General features: G+C 47.8%; 2 protein-coding genes across 2 annotated transcripts; one reads left to right on the top strand and one right to left on the bottom strand.

Moving 5' to 3' along the window:
- The first annotated feature begins 5,279 nt into the window (after positions 1-5,279).
- Positions 5,280-8,420, top strand: ATF4 (activating transcription factor 4). Its single transcript, XM_075500329.1, has 3 exons — positions 5,280-5,477; positions 6,630-6,944; positions 7,486-8,420. The coding sequence occupies exons 2-3, from the start codon at positions 6,728-6,730 to the stop codon at positions 8,334-8,336; spliced, it is 1,068 nt and encodes a 355-aa protein (XP_075356444.1). The 5' UTR covers positions 5,280-5,477; positions 6,630-6,727; the 3' UTR covers positions 8,337-8,420.
- Positions 8,421-17,242: 8,822 nt separating this feature from the next.
- RPS19BP1 (ribosomal protein S19 binding protein 1) lies at positions 17,243-20,356 on the bottom strand. The gene is made up of 4 exons (XM_075500315.1): positions 20,208-20,356; positions 19,976-20,116; positions 18,886-18,983; positions 17,243-17,916 (listed from the first exon to the last, which is right to left on the bottom strand). Exons 1-4 carry the CDS (start codon positions 20,254-20,256, stop codon positions 17,782-17,784), a joined length of 423 nt encoding a protein of 140 aa, XP_075356430.1. The 5' UTR covers positions 20,257-20,356; the 3' UTR covers positions 17,243-17,781.
- Positions 20,357-23,294: the final 2,938 nt, after the last annotated feature.

The following is a 23,294-nucleotide window of genomic DNA, read 5'->3' as shown; positions in this document are numbered from 1 at the left end:
TGCACTGAGGTGGCGACAGGCTATTAACTCACCCACTGGTGTCTGTGGCTGGCTGAGATGCTACATTCTCATAATCCATACCTGCTTGTCAGGCCTCGGCTCTTGCTACCTTCACACTGCTAGAAAAGAAGGAATGTGGATTGCCACTCTCCTCTTTATCCTTTTGCACAGAAAGGCACAGGGCACCTGGCATGTGTGACTCCAGCAGATGCTGGTAACGTGCAGATACACACATTTAGGTATGCACTGAACACACAGTCTGCAGCGGGGGTCATATTAACTACAGCCCCGTAAAGAACAACAGTTGCCATGAGATATGTTTCTGTTCTTTTATTGCTCGGACAACTGGAAGGCTTTTGTTTGTGTGCTAATCTGCTCCCACATGTGCTAATACACATGAGCGATTATTCTTGACCCCCAAGTCCTTTCATCATAATAAAACAAGGCTGGACAATGAGAAAACCAAAAAAATCCCCTGATGATCTGAACAAAAGTCAGCACCCCTTCCTTCCCCCCCTTCACCCCCTCCTCTCCCCTTCACACATATTTTTTGCTAAACATCATTTTCAACCAGTTGTAGCTTTGCTCAGGAAACTCATGCTTGGGCAAGTTACAAGTTAAAACTCACCTCCCTCTTACCACATTTGCACAATGTTTTTACTTGTGGCAGCTGGCCACAGCCTGGCTGATTCGGAGTAACTAAGCCTCTGGAGAGCCATATTTTGCAAGCTATCAGCACGTGCTTGGCATGCCCATGTTTGTTCAGTAACAAAAATGTAGGTGGACAACCAGGATTGTTTCCATATCTGTCTAAAATAATTGAACTGTAAGTTGCAAATGTAAATTGCAGATTTAATCCTTTTTTTTATTAGTCTCATGTCAAATGTCAGTGATATTTACATAACAGGATGGAAACAGAAGACAGTGAGGGGGTGGGTAAGCATTGAATGATTTATTAGAGATTCCATTTGTTGTACTAGTCCAAAACAAATGAGGCAGGGCATATGGCTAACTTATTTTCTGTTTGTATGTAATAAAAGATGGATGCTAATACATCCCAGCCTGATCTTTAATCACATATATTTGCTTTTCAATCTAGTTTTAAAATGGAATGTCTATAAAGCAATCCCTAAAGAGCTTACGATGAGAATCTGGCAGAAAAAATCCTTCAGATATGCTTGTGCTGCATGAGGAGAGAAGCAACCGAGCACTGCGAATTAGCCTGTGCCATAGAGGTTGTAGGTAATTCTCCCTTGAAATTGCTCAAAATATCTAGCTGCTTTGCCTCATTCCTCCGTTGTGTTTCCCTTGGCAGTCTGTCTCCAGGAAAAATTCTTGCTGGTCTCTGGAAATGCTTTGCTCATTGAAGTGCGGGTAATGCTTCCTGTCCCTTCTGATGGAAGGTGCAAAGGACAGAAATTATCACAAGGATCCCCTTGGGGACTCGCCCTCACACTCATCCTTCTGCAAAGCAGGCAATGCCCCCTCCTCCCCAGCCACCCCAGCAGGGCCCAGGGCCAGCCAAAAGCCCATCTGCCCCTTCACTGGGGCACTGAGGCTCAGTGGGGGCCCAAAGCTGCTTGCCCAGTGCCACCATGGGGGGTCGTGCACCCTTCTGATGCAGCATCTGCCAGCCCTTCTCCCTGGCTGCGGCTTTCCCAGCACTCCGGGAAAGAGCAAACATCTCTATCTCCATTACTTTTGCTGGTTACCCTCCTGGCCCCAGCAATACGTACTCCTCCCCACCTTGCTCCCCTGCTACAGAGGCCCACGAGTACTTCCTCCCCACTGACAGTCCCTGAGAGCATCCTATACAGGCAGTCTAGACTGTTCCAGGAGATGTTACTATGGAAACACTTACGTCCTCCCTGTCTTTTGTGTACTTAATAACATAGCATTCAGCATGTTTATCTCCTTGGTGGTGGAAGAAGAAAACCTCTTTTCCTTTGCAACGTTAACTTTAAAAAAAAAAAAAAGAAATAAAGCCCAGATATTGACCTTCCATCTTAATGAAGGAGGAGGGTGAATGGAGGAGTATTAGTTTTCCACCTCCTGGTGCTGTGTTTAGCTGGAGATGGCTTTCTGCAGCACTGTATTTATCAGGGCAGTTCATCACTTCCCAGCAAGGTCACTTTGGCCTCTGTCCTGCAGTGAGCTCTGCACGAGAGCTCCTTTCGCCTGCGGCTGGCCCCTCGCTTCTGGGTCAGGATGGATCTTACTTATTACAGGAGCTCTCTTTGCCGAGGTACGGTACCCAGGGCAGGAAAATAACATCCACGGTGCTAAATCTGTTAACGTGTCAGCAGGAGTTCATTGACCATGCACACAAATTAATCTTCATTCAGAAGCCACCTTTTCACGCTGTAAATTCAATTTTCTTCAGAGCTGCAAGACTTCTTTCCTCAACCTCTGAGCCACAAATATATTATGTAAGACTGGAAAGGAATGCTTTTTAGACACTTTTGAGTTAGTAGTGGGTAGCTAGTAGTTCTCTGCTTAGAAAATACTTGTAATTTTTTTTGTACAAAAACTCCCAAGGAATTGTTACTTGGGCTTAAAGAAATGTCATCTTCTTTTTTCTTCAGTCAAAAACTCTAGCCACAAAGGAGAAACCTCTGACATATCATGTGCAAATGCAGAGAGATGATTTATAAAGGAATTGGGGATGTAGCTCATGAAATTATGTAACAACAGTGATTCTGCAGTCTTTCAGGAAACAGGGAAAAATATGCTGTTCACTAAATGGCTGGCTTCTGGTTACTTGATTTCACTTTTTGGATTGGGGGTTGTTAAAAAACTTCTGTCTGGAGCTCATAACGCAGACAAATTTCCACATAAGTTTACACACAAAATGGAAACCAGGCAGCTAGGAAACAGGCAGATCTGGGTTAAGTTCCTCATTGCATATTTCATTTTTGCTTGCGTGATTCTTGCTCACACATACCCAGAGTCCTTTCAGAGAAATCTATAATTATCTTTTCAAGATGAAGGATTGGGTGTGTATAGCATTTCTGTTTATTTAGCTACGATTATGGTTGTACAATTACCCTTTTCTTTTCACTTAAAGGAGGGGCAAGCAGGCACAGCAGGGGATGTGAGAGCTCTCCCTTAGCCAGTAAGGACATGCAGATGCTGTCCACCCATCCACCCAGCCAATCACCCACGTAGCTTCTTTAAAAGCTGCTGCATCCTCTAAATTTTGCTTTGAAGCAAGATCTGCCTGCTCCGTGGTGTATTTATCAGAACAGTCATCTTAGATCACTCAATTGCTACTGTGGGGTTTTCTGGCGTTGGAGGACATATTTCTCTGCCTCCTCCATTTTAATGAGTCATTCCAAAATCCGTGCTTGCTTCTAGACAAAAAAAAATTCCCAAACAAAAAACCTCAACAAACCAACATGGAGGGAAAATTGCCTTTTTCATTCAGAAGCTCGTGTTCAGTTTACAGATGTGGAGTGACATACTCTGCTTTGCAGTGATGATGGTAACATCAGACTGCTAAAAATAGAAAATGGGTCATGCCTGTCCCTGCAAATTATCAGTCGTTTAATAAGTTCCAGGCAGTTCCACCTGAGCAAATTCAGTGAAGGCCGTGGCTTTACACAAATACTACTGAGGCCCTAACTAGAAAACAGTGGAGCCTTTTGCAGAAGTAGCCAAGAGCAATTTGACCTGCAGAATGATGATGTTTGAACAAGCAAGGACCCACCGCAGCTCTCAGAGCTGATGGCACGCTGTGAGGTTGGCAACATGGAAAAGCACCCGTTTGAAGCTGGATAGCTCTGGCACAGTGAGGAAGCGCACAGGTACCAATCCTCCCAGCTCATCGGAGCTAACCAATGCTTGTCTGACCCGAGTGAAATGATGAAGGGACTGAAACCAGCAGAAAACTGTTGACCCCTGTGAGTTTCTTGCTGGATTAGCTGCCTGAGCTGGCTCACTGAGGGCCAGACCAGCTGGTGGGACTGTGTAGCCAGGAATAAGGCGGGGGAAGAGGGCTGCCTTCTTTCCTAGCAGCAAATTTAGATCACATAAAACATAATGTGAAACTGCCCTTTAAAAACTTTCCAAAGTGACCCTGCCCTTTACAGCTGTGAGGCTATGTAGGTGATCCATTAATGCTCACCTGAGCAGTCTGAGTAATGTCTGCACAGAGGACAGAGAAGCAACTGTGTCAGCGTGAAACTGCATGGCAGGAGAGGAAGTTCTCATTCCTCAGCTGGGGAATAACCAACTTCATTTTCAGCTCTTGCATAGGTTTGAGGCACTAATTAGACTCATGCTCTCTGCTGCTCAGCAGGACAGCTCTCCAGAGAAGCTCTGCATGAACCACTCCAGGTTGATACTGCGTCATGGCTGCTGCGAGGCCGGCAGGCTCGGGTCAGACATGGGCACCCTCGTGCACACAAACACACAGCCCGTGTCCCGAAGCAGCCGTAATCTAAGCGCTGCATGTATGGGGCAGGCAGGGAGGGAAGGCGACGCTGCCCTGGGCTGACGCGTTATCTGATAGAGCAGGAGGCCATGACAGCCCGCCGCCTCGGCGCTTCAAGGGAGCCATGCCAGCACCTCAGCCTGAGGAGCAGCCACCAGCTCCGGGCCTGACCTCAGCAGGACTTTGTGCAGAGAACAAGAGGGGCCGTTGGAAATTAAAGGGGGAACACAAGCTGCTTCCAGAGGGAGAAGTCAGCGAAGGCGCAAGGCTGCGGTGAGAGGTGCCGCCACCGCTCCCGCCCCCCCTCCGGGCGCCATTTCCCTGCCCAGGTGCTCCTGCTCGCCCCCCTCCCCTTTCCCCTCAGCATCTGGCGGCCTTCGGGCCCTGGCCAATGACAGCTCACAGTGCACGTGAACGACTCGGCTCCAGCCAATGGCCGACCCCCTTCCCACGTGGCGATCTGCGTGATGCCTCCTACGCCAGCGCCCCGTCTTTGTTGGCGGTTAAACCCCCTCCCCCGCTCCCCGCGGGGGGCGAGCGTCCTCAGCTGCTCCGATCACGTGACGCGGCCTCGCCTGGCGGGGGGACGACGGCCGCGGATGTACACCATATAGTCCGCCCTTCGCTGCCCCGTCGTGGAGTGGTAGCTTTTGTCGGTGGCTCCTGCGATTAACCTGCGATAAGAATGGCAGGCGAGAAGCCCAGAAAGATAGGCTACGGGCCAGCGGGCGCTGGCGAGAGGCAGGTGACGCTTGGCGGAAGGACACCTCACAGCCGGATCTTGTTTTTGCTGAGCACACATGCTATATAAAGGCGGCGCGCGGGCGGTGCCACCTCATTGTGTGCCTGTTGGTGAGAGAAGCGTTAGGGTCGTGTCTGTGCGCGCACCACCTTCCCGCGCGGCGCGGACCGGAGCAGCCTCCCCTCCCCTGGCCGCCATGGCTCTTTAAGGCGGCAGGGCCAGCGGCGGCATCGGCCAGTGCAGCGGGCGCAGCAGCAGCGGCGGCGGCCTCAGCACATCCCCGGCATCTGCAACCATGGCGTGAGTATCGTGTGTGAGGGATGGGTATTCCCTCTCCTGTGTGTTGGTAGTCGCTTTCTTCTCCCCTTTAAGCGGGTTTCAGGGTCGGGTTTATCACCCGTCTGGTAATGGATGGTATCTCCTGGGAAAAAAAAGTACGTGGGTAATAAGGTGGGGGGGGAGGGGGCACCCTTGTGTGAGCTCAACCTCCCCGGGGCGGCGGGTGTCGGAAGTGGCAGGAAATGCCATTTGAAAATAAATAATGAGAAATTCTTGCGTCTAATACCGTTCAAGAAAACTCGATTCCCAAAAGTTTTGGATTTTTCCATTTCATGGGGTTTTCGTGGGAGTAAGGGCAGTACATTCCAAGGAGGGCTTGCTTTACCCCGCGTGGGGGAATGCTTCTGTAGTTGGGGGGAAATGGGGTATTGGCGGCATCGGGGTTCTGGGAGTAGAAATACCACTTGGTGTATCGTCCCGAGTAGATAAACAGGGGCTGTTCATAAGCTGGCAGCACTACTGTAATCCTCTAATAGTGTAGCGTTAAGTTTGCCCTCATTATCTGGAGGGGTTTCATAACCCTCTGGAAACTCCAGTAAGAGGTGGTGTGTGTGACACTCGATTCGGTTTCTCACACAAACGCCCTGTCTTGTAAGTGGGTTTATTTCAGAGAGGTCCCTCGTCCTTTTCCGCCTCGTCTCCAGCACTGCATGCTCGGTACCTGGCGCGACTCAGCCCTGTAAAGCCGGGGCGGCGGCCGGAGCCGCCCGGTGCTGGAGCCCCGGTGGAAACGTGGCAAGATACAAAATGGCGGCTGCTGCCGGGGTGGGGAGAGGGACGCGGCAGGATCACGAAATGGCTGCGGCTGTTGGCGTGGGCGTGAGTCACGGCAGCGGGTGGGTGGGGCCGGCGGGCGCCCTGCCCATATGTGGGCATGAGGAAGCCGGGCGGCCCTCGGTGGGAGACTCACACCTGGAGCCTGCGGCTGGCTCTGGCCAGCCTTTGGCAAGACATTAAAAGCGTAAAGATGTTACGTTGCTGGCAAACAGCAGTCCCGAAAATGGAGAAGTTGTACAAGTCTGTAGAGTTCTGCCATAATTCCTGAAGTGGCATTGCTCTTAAAAAGCTAATGCTGGTCGAACAAGTACTGATGATTTAAAGTTTTATTTGCAGGTTTTTCAAGGCAGCACACAGCAGCATTGCTGTAGTCGACAAAAAGACCCTCTACTTGTCAACATCCTTCGACATCAAAGCATTAAAAACTGACGAAGATGAGCCTCTTGAACAACGAGATGCTGTTGGGGGATTCATTATCCCCCTTCAGCCAGCCGTGTTCGGTGGCTGAGGAAAGTCTGGGACTCCTAGATGACTACCTGGAGGTGGCCGAGCCCCTCGGTTCGCATGGGTTCTCCAGCGACAAGGCTAAGGCAGTCTCCTCCAATTGGCTTGCTGTGGACAGTTTAGGCAACACCATAGATAGCAGCCAGGGTAAGGTGTTACTTATTTGCATAACATACAATTACAGTGGCACATAATATATTTAGTAATATGCAAATTAAAAAAATTAAATCGCTAGGTTTTCATAAATGTGAAGGCAACCTCACGTGCATACCTCTGCTTAGAAAGTGTGTGTACCACACTGCTTACACAATACAGAATTGCTTGTTACTGGGCTGGTGTATGGTAAAGTGACACTTCTGTTGTCCTTTTAATAACACGAGCTGTTATGGTACTGCTCCCTGGCGGAGGTCACAAGAAACAAGCATGGCGGTTTGTTTCAAATGGCCCTGAATTATTCTGGTGTTGGAGTAAGAGGGATGGAATGTCAGAACAGCTGATGGCTTACATTGTACCCTGCAGTCTTCTGCAGCTAAACGGCAGGGGATTTTTTTCTGATGGTTGGATTTTTTCATACCAATATGAGAGATGGGGAAGATGTTAAAAGATGAGTTTCTAGATTGGTTTCAGAAGCTTGAGTTGCATTGGGTGCTGGTTTACTGAAATGGTAATTTTTTTTTTTATTGTGCAGAGGATGCCTTCTCTGGCATGGAGTGGATGGTGGAGAAGATGGATCTGAAGGAATTTGATTTTGATGCCCTGTTAGGTATGGAACATCTGGAAGCCACCGTCTCACCAGACGAGCTGATGGCCACGTTGGAAGACACGTGTGATCTCCTATTTAACCCTACCATCCAGGAATTTCACAACAAAGAACCTCCACTGATAACTGACCTAATCACCCATCTCCCTGAATCTCCAATTGGAGCAGATCCGATGGCCCCATTGGCTTCCCTTTGGTCTTTTCCCCTCTCCCCAGGGTCTCTGACTTCCACTCCAGACCATTCATTTAGTTTAGAACTAGGTAGTGAAGTGGATGTTCTGGAAGGAGAAAGAAAACAGGAGGGCCCCACCTTTGTGGTAGTGATCACCAAGTCTGAGAAAGAGGAGGAGAACCATTCTGATGATAGTGGAATATGCATGAGCCCAGACTCCTACCTGGGAACACCCCAACATAGTCCTACCAATTCAGTTGGATCCCCCAATGACAACCAGTTCCCTACAGATGCCAACTGTGGCTCTGTGCGGTCCAAACCATATGATCATCCTGCAGAGAAGGTAGTGTCAGCGAAGATGAAAGGAGAAAAGAAAATAGATAAGAAATTGAAAAAGATGGAGCAGAATAAGACGGCTGCCACACGTTACCGGCAGAAGAAGAGGGCGGAACAGGAGGCACTGTCTGGGGAGTGCAGAGAGTTGGAGCAGAAGAATCAGGCCCTGAAGGAGAAAGCAGATTCCCTTAGTAAGGAAATTCAGTACTTAAAAGATCTGATTGAAGAGGTCCGCAAGGCCAAGGGCAAAAGAGCTAGAGTCCCTGAGTAGGGTAGTCAGCAGTTTTTATGTGCATGTATATAAGCTTGCTGCTAAAGCTGTGTATTGCTGTCTAATAAATTATTTTATAGTAAACTTGCAATTCTGGTGTGTGATAACTGGGTACCTGTAAAACAGGCATAACTTGCACCACACCTAGGTGTAAATACAAGTGCTGTAAGTTCTTGGGTTTAGAGGAGAACACAGTGTAACACACCACTGGGCAGTGGGTGCAGTGCAAAAAGTGTTCTCAATCTGGTCAATTAATAAAGTGACTCGAGGAGCTTGTCAGCCATTACCATTTACATCTATTTGGTAGTGAACATAATAAAGTGAGGGAGAGTGTACTGAGGTGCCCCAAGTTTTGTGGTAGCAAAGGCATAATCACATTTAAAGAATTTAACTTTGAGAGTCTATAGAAGATGATACAAGATACAGAAGGTCCATAAAGGACTAGGTGGTGGGAGGGTTTTGCTTTCAGACTTGGCAGACCTGTGCATTCTTTCTGAAGGAGGTTGAAGGGTCCAGGCTACAAAACATGAAAAAAAAAATACTAATTGTGCACATAAGTTGAAGAAACAAGCACCTTGCTGGGAGATGAGTTCAGAGTAAATAATGGCAGTGTTGGAAGTGGTTTTGGTTTCTCATGTCCCTGCAAGTCCCTGAATGTGTCCAAAATGTGGGCAGGTGTGTTTCATGGCCCAAGCTGGTGGGGTTGGGATAGGGGCTGCTCTCATGCTGGTATGTCAACTGGGCCAAGTGGGTGGTGTTACTCTTAGTGCTCTTAAGGATGGAAGACTTTTGTGCACTCAAGGCTTCTTCAGACAGCCTCTGAAGAGTCAAATTTTAAGGTGTAAACATAAATTTGACTTCTGCTGAGGGAACAGATGAGTTGGTCCATGAAGCTGGCTTGCCTCTAGTCCTGAGGCAGCAGTGCAGCTGGTGAGGTGAAGGTGCTGGTGTGGTGGGGATATGGCTAGGGGTTGTTGACAGCGAGCTGCAGCCTGGCTCCTGGGGCTAGCGTTTCTCAGCGGGGCCCCTGTAGGCGAGTTAACGATCTGGTGCTGGAGCGTGGCAACAGAAAAGATGCAATGGGGGAAAAAAACCCCAACCCTGCTGTGATGGTGTCTGTCTGTTACACGCTGCAGAGAACTTCAACGCAACGATGACAGGCAGGAGCCTGTGTAGCAGGGTGGTTTCTGCCTGTAGGTATTAATTAGTGCCCTTCTAAGTGGTACGTTTATAGTCCAGCCACTCAATGCAAGGAAATTTTTTTTTTTTTGTGGTTGGTTCTAGTTCTGTGAGGTTCTGAACATCAGTGAAGTTCCACATCCGGTGTGGCCGTACTCTGCTAATAGAAGCTTCAGCATTTGGGACATGCCATTTTTAATCATTTTGTGTGTGATTATTATTTTTTTTTTTTGGCCACTGATACCCAGATTTAGCAGCACCTAATCCCTGCTTGGCCTGCTGGAGCCAGCTTTGGCATGTGGATGTGCACATCCTTCCCCGAGGAGTTAAGATTCCTTCTCACTTGCACTGACACGACCCAGTAAGCTGCCCAGCTCAGGCACCTGCACGTCCCAGCCTGGCTGGGGCACACACACAGTGCAGTGGCTTCAGGACTGGCCTTTGCCAGCACTGGGCTCCTGCCAGCGCTGGAGTGGGGAGGGAACAGGTCCCCAGTGTTATTTAGAATAGAAAATTGTTTGCCCAGTTGCAGCCTCATGGGGGTCCAGGTTTCTGGCACTTAAGCTCCTTATGTCCTCAAGCTAGGGCTGCAGGCCACCAGCCCTATTCATTGCTCAAGCCATTAGCTGATGTGTGACACAGGATAACAGCCATGTGCTCTGGGACCTGCTCCGTGAAGGCTCCTCCAGCAGGCAGATGAAGGAGGTACCTGCCGGCAGCAAGCAGTTGCTTGCTGGTGGCGTGCGCTGAGCGACCCAGGCCCTCGGTGGTGACTTAATCTGTCTGTGTTAAAGCTGATGCCTGGGTGACATGGATGCTACTTAAATTATAGCGAAAAGACTCCCTGTCAGGAGTTAGGGCTCATGCCACATTGAAAGTGGTGTGCGTAACTAAGACCCCTACCTTGGGTTTCATAAACAGCGAGGTCCCTGTTGTTTGGGTAGCCTCAGCCTGGACTCCTCACCTTCATGGGAGCATTTGCCCATCTCTCACCTCCTGGGCAAGTGCTCTGACCACTATGTACTATACAAATGTGAAGCGCTGCAAATTGGCAAGCACATCAAGGTCCTGCTTTAAGTGCTGCTTTGTTCTCCAGAGCTTACTTGGTGGCTGCGTGCAGGGATGAGGGACTGTTTTGTTTTGGGAGGTAAAGCAACCTAATAGGTTTTTCAGATCAGCTGGACCTGCAAAGCTGGGGACAGGGGTAATTAGAGGCAGGAAAGCCCAATGAGCAGGTCAGTATTGCTCTTGATGGGTCAAATCTGCACCTGGGGTGACTCTTAATGTGCTTGGTCTCAGCTGAGCCACAGAAAACATGGTAACCGGTATGAGCGTATGAGCAAGTGGCTTCTCTGTGCAGGGCAAATGCCTCTTCTCCTTCCCAAACTGATCCCCCTTTCCAAACACGAGGCAACCACCTCTGCTTCCCTTAGAGCCATTGCAACTTCTGCTTAAACCTGGCCGCAGCCTGGGCTGCGGGGGCAGTGGGTGTATTTTGCAGCCCTTACTCAGCTCACCCAAAACCTGGAAAGATTGTCAGCACATTTATCCCTTATCCCACCCCTTGGCAGGGCCATCTGTGAGCCACCCCTGACTAAAATCAATTTTTCTTTGAGTCCATGCTCTGCAGGCAGACGAGGCAGTGTCTGTGCTGGCCAGTAAATACATGATTCTGGTTTCTAAAGCCCTCCAGAGAGTATGTAGCTCCAATTTACCAAATTACACTCACTCCAGGGAAGGAAGATCAGAGCTGGAACAGGAGACAAGGAATGCATGATGCACTCATGCTGCTTTGCTCTCTGCTCTGTATCCCCGTGTGCGTTTTGTAGGACTCCTTGCAGCAGAACCAGAAACCTGCCCTTAAAGAGCGGTTGGCGTCCTTAACTGTTTGCTGAGGCTCGGAGCTTGCAGCTTTGCAGAGGCAGCCAATATGGCAACCTTATGCAACGCCTGCTGAAATGACGCTGTGTTTCCATACTTAGTAACTTAGTTAAGATTTTACACTGGCTAGAGATTAGTGCTGACTTTTCCTCCGTGTTTTTCGTTTAGCCTTTTCCTCCAGGCTTGTGCTAGGCACAGCCAGCATCGTGCCACTCGGCTCTGCAGCCCAGCAGCTTGTCCAGCCTGCTGCAGGAACACCGAGGACACCGTCACATTACAAACCCCAGCCCATGGGAGAAAGGGTCTGATAGCCTCCTGCCTGGTGACTGATTTTACATTTTGCAAACTGCAGGAGCTGTCGTCTTTTTCTCACAACCTCTCAGAACAAATATGCTTCAATCAAATCCTTGCGGCTTGCATACAGCATGATACCATGTCCAGAAATAGATTGTAGTGTATGAAATGCAGGCTTTACCTACCCCCGGAGGAGCCCAGTTCTTCTACATACTTCGAAACAGCAGAATTCCCCCAATCTACATTATATGAAAGCTATTTGAATCTGAAGTTGGCATGGCTGATGGGATTTCTATCTCAGTTATTTTTCCTCTGAATTAAGGGCAGTGAAGTGGACTTCACGTGCACAGCGTGCATGACCCTCAGGCTGCCGATCCCTTAGCTGATTTTGTACCACGTGGTAAACCGAAGTCCAGCACTCCCATACACAACCAAACAGCCCTGGCGGTTCACTGCTCGCAAAGCTGCTCTGACAACATACAGCCTCTTCTCACGAGCTTGTTTCTTCTGTTATCACGATATTTATAACTACCTTCCTCTTTGCCCTGCCTTTAGAGAGGCCCAGGTGCTTGCACTTCTCTTTTCAAACGAAAAGAGGAAACCACCACTGCTGACAACTTCTTCACATGTCTAGGCGGAGAACCAGATGCACCTTTGCAGCGAGCTTACAAAAATAAATCCCCAGCTGCAGCTTTGGAGAATGAAGAAAGAATGACGATAAAATCTTCTAAATAGCTTTTGCCCTGGCAGAAAGCCCAGAAATAGCTGCAAGGACAGGCTGTCCTTTGGGAGATGAACGCTCCCTCAGCGCTGCTGAGCTGGACGAATAGAAAGAAAATGTGGGTTATTCTGATCGAAACAATTTCACACAGTGGTAGTCCGGTCACAGCCCCCTCTCCCCGGCCGCAAAGCCATGTTGTCTCCAGAGAGGAGTCACGTGCCTCTTGAAAAAAAATACACTCCTTATCTCGCCTGTGTTTCCCACAGCCTCGTTAAGTATTGCCTCACCTTTTTTTGAGGTATGGTTCAGCTTCTGTTCTTGGCATATCCATATATGTTCTCTGTTTTGAGATGTCCCTTGCTTTCTCGACCCTCACTGCTGTGTAGGCCCCCTTCTTCTCCACTTAGTAAACTTGTTTCTAATTCAGAAAGCCTTTTTTTGGGGTGGGAAATCTATACATTTTTGGTCAGAGTAACACCAGTTTTCTTTATCTTTCCATAGGCTTAGGCCTTTAGAAACAACAGGATCTATATTGTCCTTCCTATACACATAATTTCCATCCTGTGTATACTAATTTTTTTCTTAATGCAGTTCAGGTTGCTTCTGGAGACAACCTACCTTCCTCTGTCCTCCTGATGTACTCCCAGCCTTGCCATGCAGCCCAGTACATATACTCCTGTTACACTTCATTTCCAGTGCAAAGACAGTCTTGGGATCTTACCATGAGCATCCCTTGCTGGGACAAAAAAGCTCATCTTTGCTGACTTTCCCATTGAAATGCTTCAGGCTGTTTCGTTGGGCCTTGTGAATTAACAGAGGAGTTCAGTCCCCCAACCTAGGCAATACTATTTTGGCTGCTCAGGTATCCCAGGTATGCTGTCTTTGCATTATTTTCAGTGCACTCATGCAGTGTCACAAGCCACTGAATGAAGCTAGCTCTACCCACAAGCTCCAATTCCCCTATTACATAGCTGCATGTTCTCCAAGTAATGGCTAGCCGCCTCTCATTTCTCCTTCAGCTGCTCTTTTCCTCTCTTTTACACGTACACACCCTTTTAAAAAATGGCAAGGAATGAGCTCCAAGCGCAGCAGATGTGTCAGCTTAATTTATACAGGGCAGGGAATCTCCTAGTTCTGTAACTCCTCTGCATCTCCATTGCAGCGTGCAGACAGTTGGAGAAAGAGACCTAGTCTTTGCCTCCCATTAAAAGAGATAAATTAACTTGCTGGCACGCAAACGGTGCAGCTCAGGAGAGACCATCTTGGCTAGATTGCTGGTTAGCCCTGCCAACAGCTAATTCGTTCAGAAAAAGGCATATAACCCTGTAGACAGCGGCAGAGCAACCTTCATGCTTTTTATTTCCCTGGCGCCCACCAGTTAGTGGTTGGCGCTGTTAATCCTATTTAATGTAACTATGGATAGACATGCAAACCTTTAATCTGTCTCAAACCTACTAACCCTTCAGCCTGGCTTGGCTGCAGTTCCACATTTTGAGCTGTAAGCTGGCATTAGGCAGCCTGCCTTCTTTTACATTCCTCATTTTTAATTGAATTGATGGGTCTTCTTGTCTCAAAATGAGAAACTTCCTTTCGCTGTAACTTTTCTTTTGTGAGTTATTCAGGGCGCTGCTGCTGTGCACCCTTTCTACAATAAGCAGTCCCTTACCCAAGGTGTTCAGGAGCCCGTCAGTGTTGTAGGTGCCGATGCTGTGTTGGTCATCAGCAAGACTGAAATGGAAGTCAGTCATGAAAGAGAAACCAGAGACTGAGATTCCCAAAGGTTTTTAGGACTCTTCCCCCCAGTTTTCCCCCACAGCTTTTTCAGCATTTCAAGTCTTGTTTGCCTGAGCAAGTTTTACAGTCTGTCTTTGTTCATTCACACCCAGGTTTGTTACTGCTATGTCATTTCAGAGGCAAGAAGTTGGTTAGTGTCCTGAGTAAACACGTTTTCTTGGTTTACATTTGTAGGCCTCCCCCCTCCCTGTACACATATAACGCTGCTATTAGCTGTTGTTGCTTTCTGCACTAAAGTAAAGAGTTGCTGATACAGCAGAGGCTGTATTGGCTTACATTAGCTTGTACCCATCCAAAGAAATTTTCCTGTGTGCTTTCCATTCACATAATAGAGGGAGCAATAGGCCATTAACTGGCTTGATGAATCTTATTCACAATGAGCTAGCTCAACACTGAGCATCTGGGAACTGTTCTGCCCCCTCTAAACCATTTCCCTGGAAAGGTTCTACCACATTAATAACGCTCCAGAGCTTTTATTTGCATTTATATTAAAGCTGCAGCTGCTGCCTCCCATTCTGACTCCCTGCTGCATGTGGGTGGGGATGCACTGTAAGATGGCACCCTCCTCCTTCTTCCCTAGCTCAGCTACCTCTATTTTCTGCTGCAGGATGCTCAGCCGGTGTCGCAGAGCTGGGAAGAGAGCCAGCAGCCCGAGGAGCTCAGCCAGCACGCAGCCCTCGCCCCGCAGCAGTGGGACGCCTCCCTGCACCGCCGCTTGCAGCTGCGCAGGAGAGAAATGCCGTCCGGCAGGTCCAAGGGTTGCAGGCTGCAGCGTGTTAGCTTCCAGTGTGGGAAACGGAGGTCAGAGGCCAAGTAGGAAAAGCAGCTATGGCAGCTGCTCCTTCCCTGGCCCCCTCTTCTCTCTTTCGTGGGGCAGCAAAGTCTGGCTGCAAGAACAGAGAGACAGCACAAGTTGCTCTAAGATAGCCACCTCCCGGGTCCCAGCACAGCCGAGGAGCTGGCATGCTCTAGGCATGACTAGACCATAACATAGACAGTTGGGAGTATACGAAGATGCTTAGCTTTAGCTTACTACCAGAGACATGCAACAGGGTGGTACCTATTCCCCCCTCTAGCTTGAAGACGTTCTCCTCAGAGGCCAACTCCTGACCTTATCTTCCCAGTGTGCAGGTGGCACTGCTGTTCTTTTGTAGGAGCTCCAGCTCTGCTAGAGGTGGAAAATCAAGGCTAGAACATGTCAGGTCTTTGTCCTTGCAGAAGATGGTTTATTTAGAGCCACCCATTCACTTCTGCTTGGTTTTCTTTCCTCCCGCAAGATGAAGTTTAATTTATTTAAGGATATTGGCTGTACAACGAAGTTTCATTTCAGATGGCAAAATCCAGTCTGTCAGGTACCTTTACCCTCTTCAGCAATACAACGCCGCATTGCATATAGCCACAAGAAGTATGTTGATTACTACTTGTGTTGGCCCTAATAGTCTTTCCAGCCAGTAATGAGAGCTCCCATCCAACTTTAAAACTCCACAGATCAGGGGGTTGTTATCCTGGGGGAAAACTGCTCTGGGCCCCACTTTAAAGTTCGTCATTAACTTCGAAAGAGCAGCTTTCCTGTTTGCTTACATTTGCAAGCAAACAAGCTGGGTTTTGTACAAAGAGAGTGAACCACATTACCCTAGTGCTCCTTTCTGGAGCAATGAAGGATGGATTTGCTTTCCTTGGCCTGCAGAAGGGCCCAGGAGCTGAACAACCACAAGAAACAAGGGTGCGTAGCAGGAACTGGTAAAGGAAGCGCAGGGGGTGACATGAAAGACCTCTGTAGGGTCAAAGGAACTGTCAAGTACTGAAGATGAGGGCATGAAACAAAATAACAATCCAGAAATCCACCCCTTTCCAAAGTCAAGTTGTGGCACAGACAGCTTTTTCACACTGCAGCAGGCACAGAGTGCAGAGGTTTTAGGGTGCTGCGTACACAGTTTGCTCAGCTACTTTTTCAAACAATAGTGTTTCCATTCTTTTAAGAAGCAAACAGTCATTCTCTTTTTTTCTACACATCTGTTTTAACTTTGGGAGCAAGAACAAACAGAAAAAGAAGGAAATTGGTCTTTGAACTGTTCTATATTTACCACTTTTGGCTGCAGACAGTTGAACTTGACCCTATTACAAGAAATCCCCTCCCACATGCTATTACACAATTTCAAGTACACACTTCAGTATGTTCACTAGTTCCCGTCTGGACCTCATACATCTGGGTGACTTTCCCTCCCATGCAGACAAGAGGGAAAGAACACAACAGAAGAGGCACAGACTTAAGAGGATGGCACGAGGAATTATAATCAGAGGGCAAGGAAGGGATACCAAATTCCCTCCAGTACTGACATCTAAGCAGCTGCTGCTCAGGTCAGCCAAGCCCCCTGTATTCAACTCCTGAGTCTAACTGAAGCTTGGCATTAGTGTTTCTCCTTACCTCTTTTTTTCCAAAGGGAACAAACTTCCCATTTTCTTAGGTAAGGGGCAGGAAAGGGCAGTGGCAGGAGCTCCCCAGAAGCATATTTAGTGATTTAGCAAGGAAGAGTGTCTGGAACAACACCCCCACCTGCTGGGCCTTCTATTTGTTGCAGCAGTAGTCCAACAGAAAAAAATTTCCCTTCAACCCAGCACAACTTCTGGCTCAGAAGATTTCAACTTCATGCAGAGGCTAACATCTGGGTCATAATCCTTCCTGGCTACAGGAGGTGGCAGCACCCAGCAGCAGTACCCTCCTAGTGTGGCTGAACCTCAGTGGGAGGCTCAGGTGTAAGCATCCAAAGGACAACTTTCTCCATGTAAGTCCTGTTCCTTGGAGAGGGGAGATTGTGAATAGGCAAAAGAGGAGTCATCTCCATTCCAGCCTGCACTCTTTGAAGGCCTGAGCATGTCAGATTAAATACATGTGTCAACATGAACCAGAGAGAGGCCATTCACACAACTGAGTCATCCTAAAGAGAGGGATGTTTGGATCAGAACAGTGACACAGTTTGTCTTCATCAATCATAGCCTGTCATAACAATCACTATTACAAAGCCAAAGATAGGCAGTGTCTGCAACAATTATTTAATCAAACGACATATACAAAGTTTTTGCAATGACTGAAAAACCTGATAGAGGCTGTAATAAGAACAGAAACTGCAAGGCTACTCAGGTTTAACAGTCTTTCAAAGCATCCTTCCCTTCCGATGATTTATTACTGCTGGTCCAAAACATTTCTCCATTCAGATACAGTACTCTAAATGCTCCCTGCCAAATAAGACAGGTAGCAGAAGCCTTACATCCTGAGGAAGGGGAACAAGATTTATATTTTGCTTGGTCTACCCTTCTACATTAAGAATGCAAGACACATGGGCTGGAGATTATAAGGACAACACATCTCAGAGCCAAGAGAACCTCCATGGCTCTAGCTGGCCAGTAACAAGTTCTGCACAGGTGCGGAGTTTCCCTGCAAGTTTGACATTAAAGCACTTGCTGACAGAGGCACATCTCCTATGTCCCATCTCAAACATGCTGAGGAAATGGCCAGTCCTGTGTGCTGAACACTCAGCTGCAGAAAGGCTGGAGCTGTGAGAATCCCTGTCATGTTGTTTACGGTCTCCCAAAGTATTCTCTCTCAAATTTACGGAAATCTTCCTCAGTAAAGACAGTACCCTCGGGCTTCTTCTTTGCTGCCTTCTTTGGAGGCTGATCTTTGGACTTCCTGCCTCTGTTCTGAGCAAGAACCTTCAGACAAAAAAAAAAAAAAAAAAAAAGGGAAAAAAACCAACAGGCATTGTTATCCAGACCAAACCACAAAACATTGATTTTCAAGCTCACCTGCAGCATCCCTGCTATATCCCAGAATGCCTCCAAAGAAAAGTGAGAAGGCAATCACCGATGTTAACCAAAGCAGGTCACTGGGACAACAGCAAACACCAACCTCCTATTTGGAGCATAATACAAAAACTACTCTCTGGTAACTGTCACAGAGATAGAAACACTGATTTCAACTCAGACATTTCTGAAACTGTGACCTTCTTTTATTCTGTTTCTCCACAAGACAACCTGAAAACCCAACAAGTTGGTGGAATTCCCTCAGCATTTTCTAATACACCATCACCTCCTTTCACAACTTCCAGCCTGAGAAACACTGGCCTAAACCAGCTGGTTTGTTTAAGTTAAATGCCCGTATCTCATAAAAATAGCCCAAGATTCTAGCAGTGTCAGCTATTCTCTTCAAATCCCAGCACAGGACTACCTTTTGGGGAAGACCACTGGTTAAATTCTCAGGTTATGAGAAACATCATTCAAGATGCTACAAAATTCCTATTACATGACCCAGCAGCACATCTGGTTCCTTGCTAAACAGCCTCCAGCTACAGAGAAGGACAAACCGATCAACAGTAAGGAGAAGGTCTGAACCAGCACTTCTTTGCCAGCTGAAGCTATGAAATATCTTTGGTAATTAAGAAAAGCCAACAGTTGTCAGTGGATTTTAACTAGTATCAGAGAACATCGTTCTCTGACAACGTATCAACAAGAGTTTAAAGCGTAGCAAGTTGCTTTGCCAGTACACACAGAAACTCCTCAAGGCCACTTCCAGACAGAAACATGACTCCTTTGCACAGGCTCTAAGCTGGAAGACCTGGTGATAATTCCCATTCACCTGTGTTCCTCAGCAGAAGCAGACCCCCAAAGAAGTGACAGTCTTACTTGTTCTGTGATGGCTTTGTTTGCAACAAATTGTCTCTTCAACATGTACTGTAGGTTTGCTCTCAAGTGATTCACGGCCGCCTTCTTGTGATACTCCTCTAGGTCAGAGCAGAGTGGGAACACATCAGCTGCTCATCTAGGCAGCACGCAAGGAAAGACACAGGGGGATCAGCAAGGCCCCGGGAGAAAGAGACACCGCTACAGCTCAGGGATAGGGGTGCTTCCACAGATCAGGCTGTGTTTTAAGTGGGGGACACCAGAAAGGCAGCCAGGAGGATGGGAAGGGATGGATACAAGCTGCCCAGCAGAGAAGGACCTGGGGGTGTTGGTTGACAGCCACCTGAATATGAGCCAGCAGTGTGCCCAGGTGGCCAAGAAGGCCAATGGCATCCTGGCTTGTATCAAAAATCATGTAGCCAGCAGGACTAGGGAAGTGATCATGCCCCTATACTCAGCACTGGTGAGGCCGCACCTCAAATACTGTGTTCAGTTTTGGGCCCCTCACTACAAGAGAGACATTGAGGTGCTGGAGCGTGTCCAGAGAAGGGCAACGAAGCTGGTGAAGGGTCTGGAGCACAAGTCTGATGAGGAGCGGCTGAGGGAACTGGGGTTGTTTAGCCCGGAGAAAAGGAGGCTGAGGGGAGGCCTTATTGCTCTCTACAACTACCTGAAAGGAGGCTGTAGCGAGGTGGGGGTCGGTCTCTTCTCCCAGGTAACAAGCGATAGGACGAGAGGAAATGGCCTCAAGTTGCGCCAGGGGAGGTTTAGACTGGGCATTGGGAAATTTTACTTCACTGAAAGGGTTGTCAAGCATTAGAACAGGCTGCCCAGGGAAGTGGCTGAGTCACCATCCCTGGATGTATTTAAAAGACATTTGGATGAGAGCTCAGGGAAAAGGTATAGTGGTGGTCTTGGTAGTGTTAGGTTTACGGTTGGATTTGATGATCTTAAAGGTCTTTTTCCAACCTGTACGATTCTGTGATTCTGACCGCGAGGGGGGCTGCGGGACAGCGCGAGGGGACCCGGTGGGAGGGCTGTGGAGGGCGGCAAAGCTGCTTCCCCCTTCCCCCGGAGGCGGGTCGGGACTCACCTATCGCCGACTTCACGACTCTGCCTTTGACCGTGGCCTTGTTCCTGCCGGGCTCTGGCGCCCTCTTCCTCCGCCTCACAGCTCCCGCCGCCCTGGGGCCGTCCCGCCCCCGCTGGAGTCCCGGCGGGGCCTTTCCCCGGCCTGCAGCGGGAAGAGGGACGGGGTTACTCAAGCCGTACGCCGCGAATAACCGTATCCCCGCCCCCACATCCCCCGGTCCCCGCGGGCCCACCCGACGCCTCCAGCAGCTCCAGGCCGCGCCGCAACAGGGAGGCCGACATGACCGCACCCCCCGCGCCGGCGGCCAACTTCCGTCTCCTCGCCACGCTTCCCTCCACGCGTGACGCCGCTTCTGTCTCCGCAGTGCCACACTTCCGGCGCCGTGCGCGTCCTGGCGCGCATGCGCAGAGGGAGTGGCGGCAGGGCTTGGGCGGGAAGGTTGAGGCGGCGTGTTGTGGCGCCATGTTGTGTGGAGGTTACCTCAGACTCGTCCTCAGCGCGGGTTGCTCACAGCGAGTGCGCCGTGTTCTTGCTGGTGGCCCTTCCTTATCGCCCCTCTGCTTCTGCAGTGTGTGGTCCGGCAGCCGGCCCGTAGGCCCTCTGTGTTACACCCTCATGGAGCCACTGCAATGGGGCCAGGGCTCCTTGGGGCCCCCGCCATCACGGGGGTAATAATAATAACAGGCCGGGAGGAAAGGGGACGGCCAGCAGCGGTGTCATGTTTTGTCTCGGCAAGGCCCCAAAATCCAGATTTAACTCTGTGTCAGACTCATGAGGTGCAGAGGTTCACTCCGCCATAAAACGCATCTATTATTCAATATTACTTCAGTCTATTTATTTAAAGCTTTCCTCCCCCGTTTTTGCCCCTCTAGAGACGTGATGCTAATATCTGCTAAATTTAGCTATCATCTGAATAAAGCTTATTCAATTATAGCCAGTGCTGGCAGTAACAAGATGACACTGGAGAAGAAGGAGAGAGGTTTATTCTCCCTCAGACATGTCCTGCAGGGAGAAAGCAATACAAGTGGCTCTCATTGTTTCTCATAGTAATGATCTCTAGCAGGGACAGTTAAACCTCGGTTCATTAAAAGACATTCATTCTCTGGAAATCGTTCTCCAGCCTCTGCAGATGTCACCTCAATGCCTGTCTTTTTATTGTTCGTTCTCTTCCGAATCCCTCCCCGGATGGTTCCCGGCATCCTGTGTCAGTATCTGCTGGTGTGATGGTGCTAATATATTTTTCTGGACGGGACCTACTCGGTGCCGATTCCTGGCTTCAGGGCTGGGGAATGTTAACCATTTACTGCTTGTTCAGCATGTCGCTTCTCAGTCTTAATTTTCCTTTTACAGTAATGAGAACCATTTTTTGATTGATTTGGAGGGACACTCACTGGGTGTGTAATGCAGAGCACTTCTCCATTTTCTTGTTTTCTGTTAGTAGCTAGTAGAAGATAGAGCTTGCTCAGCTCTTTGTTCCCTGCCAGGTTTGTCCCTCCAGTCGTGTGAAAGCTAACGAAGTTATGAGGAGGTTATTGTAGTTTTGCAAAGCAGAAACTGAACAAGCAATGAGTTAATAGCCTATTGCTGAAATTGAAGAGAGCACTAGAGAGCATTCTAGTCAGCAGAAGATTTGTTATTGCTTGTATACTCAGATTATCTTTATCTTGGTCAGAGTGAGATAAATGATAGCTGCCAGTGGTCTTACCATGGGGAAAGTGTTTCCAAAAATACCTCATCAGTCAAACGCTCTCTTTTAGCCCCTAAAATACAATTTACAGGTTCTTTGTAAGCTGTTCATGGTGACATATTGCATAATATATTCAAGATAGCTTATTCTACTGGTTAAACACTACATTTGCATCATTTAACTTTATTAGAATCATCTAATATGTTGTTACACATGCTTAGTGTCAAAAAAAGGCGTAACCTCATAAATGCCTTATGAAGGCACCTGATGCAAAAACATCTTTGTTACCAACACCGCAAAACATATTTAACGAATTAGTGTGGTACAAGCTGCACTGATTTATCAGCCTGTTGATGGAAAATAAATGCCCTTTTCTACCTCAGAAGTAAACCATTACCAATACTATCCTATTTCTGTTGTGCCAATTAATAAAGCTCTCAATTATGTAGGTCTCTCAGAAAATCTGACTCCCTTCTTATTAAATACCTTCAGTAGCAGGAAACCGTAATACAGGCAACGCCTCCTTTGACCGGCAAGGTTGAGTGCAGACTTGCTATGATTTTAGTCAGCAATTACCTGCAGAATAAATTTTAATGAGTTCACAGGGGTCACTTTGCTGAAGAGGGAAGGCAAGGCACTTTCTTTAACTGCATTCACAGTCTCCTGCCCAGAGTCTGGTCAGGCTCTTGGAGCTAGTTAGTGCACCTAGAAGTTAAATGGATGTGCGCTTCATGGTGTGATGTGTTCCCCAGGTTTGGATCTGTTTCCAAAGATAATGGTCCAACATGGGCCATGGATTTTTTAACACTTTGTGAAATCATGTACCTATTATTAATACATTATATTTCTTCAGCTCCTTTTAATAGAATCTGGTAGCTTTTCTCGGGGCACGATCATTAATGTTTCTCCTAACTGCATTCTGGCTTCAGCTGTGCTTGGTCTTGCCAGACACAGTGATAATAGTGTCTGTCATATCACTGTCCGGGTGACTTTGGTACACTCATGCAGACACAGGTGCAGATTCTTCCCTTGCTCTTTGACTTTAATAGAGAGCTATGCTTACATCTTTTCCCTGCAGTGCTAAACAGGATCAGTTTATTGACTTATGTTGGGAATGTATGATCATCTCTTACTATGAACTGGATTTTCCCTGTGTATTATATGTTCCTTTAAACCTGTATATATGTAGACTTTATGCATTTGGATCACATAATCACAAAAACGTATGGTTTTATGGTTTATGACATATAGGAGAGGAGATAATGTAACTGTAGGTCAACAGAGTTGACCTTAGATTAAGTTGACTAACCTGTGTTTGATAAATCTGCTTTATACTGAGCACAGCATATAAATGCTGTATTTCTCTTTGCAGGAGCTTCCATGCCTTTATCACTCTCACATTGAGGATATGTTACTTATTTCATCATGATATACACATTTAACGATCACTTTCTTTTACCTGAATCACTGTTGAAAGCAGTTGAGCAGACCGTACAAATTGCTTTTTCCAGACTAGTAAGTACTATTAAAAATTTAATGTTAGGAGACTTTGTGTCTGTGTCAGTAAAAAAAAAAATCAGTATTTCATTGTACTGTTTTAAGGCCTCTGCTCAAATTAAAATTTCATCCAAG

The sequence above is a fragment of the Mycteria americana genome, chromosome 1, assembly GCF_035582795.1.
Source record: "Mycteria americana isolate JAX WOST 10 ecotype Jacksonville Zoo and Gardens chromosome 1, USCA_MyAme_1.0, whole genome shotgun sequence".
NCBI lineage: Eukaryota > Metazoa > Chordata > Aves > Ciconiiformes > Ciconiidae > Mycteria > Mycteria americana.
The sequence above is the reverse complement of the archived record's forward strand: the minus strand, read 5'-3'. Positions and strand labels throughout refer to the sequence as shown.

Bases quoted from the DNA above. Each gene is read 5' to 3' on its own strand.
- RPS19BP1 (XM_075500315.1), bottom strand. From the start codon at position 20,256: ATGTCGGCCTCCCTGTTGCGGCGCGGCCTGGAGCTGCTGGAGGCGTCG. The intron at 20,117-20,207 runs GTGGGCCCGCGG...TTCCCGCTGCAG, and splicing joins GGAGCTGCTGGAGGCGTCGG to GCCGGGGAAAGGCCCCGCCG. The intron at 18,984-19,975 runs GTGAGTCCCGAC...GCTCTGACCTAG, and splicing joins AGTCGTGAAGTCGGCGATAG to AGGAGTATCACAAGAAGGCG.
- ATF4 (XM_075500329.1), top strand. From the start codon at position 6,728: ATGAGCCTCTTGAACAACGAGATGCTGTTGGGGGATTCATTATCCCCC. The intron at 6,945-7,485 runs GTAAGGTGTTAC...TTTATTGTGCAG, and splicing joins CACCATAGATAGCAGCCAGG to AGGATGCCTTCTCTGGCATG.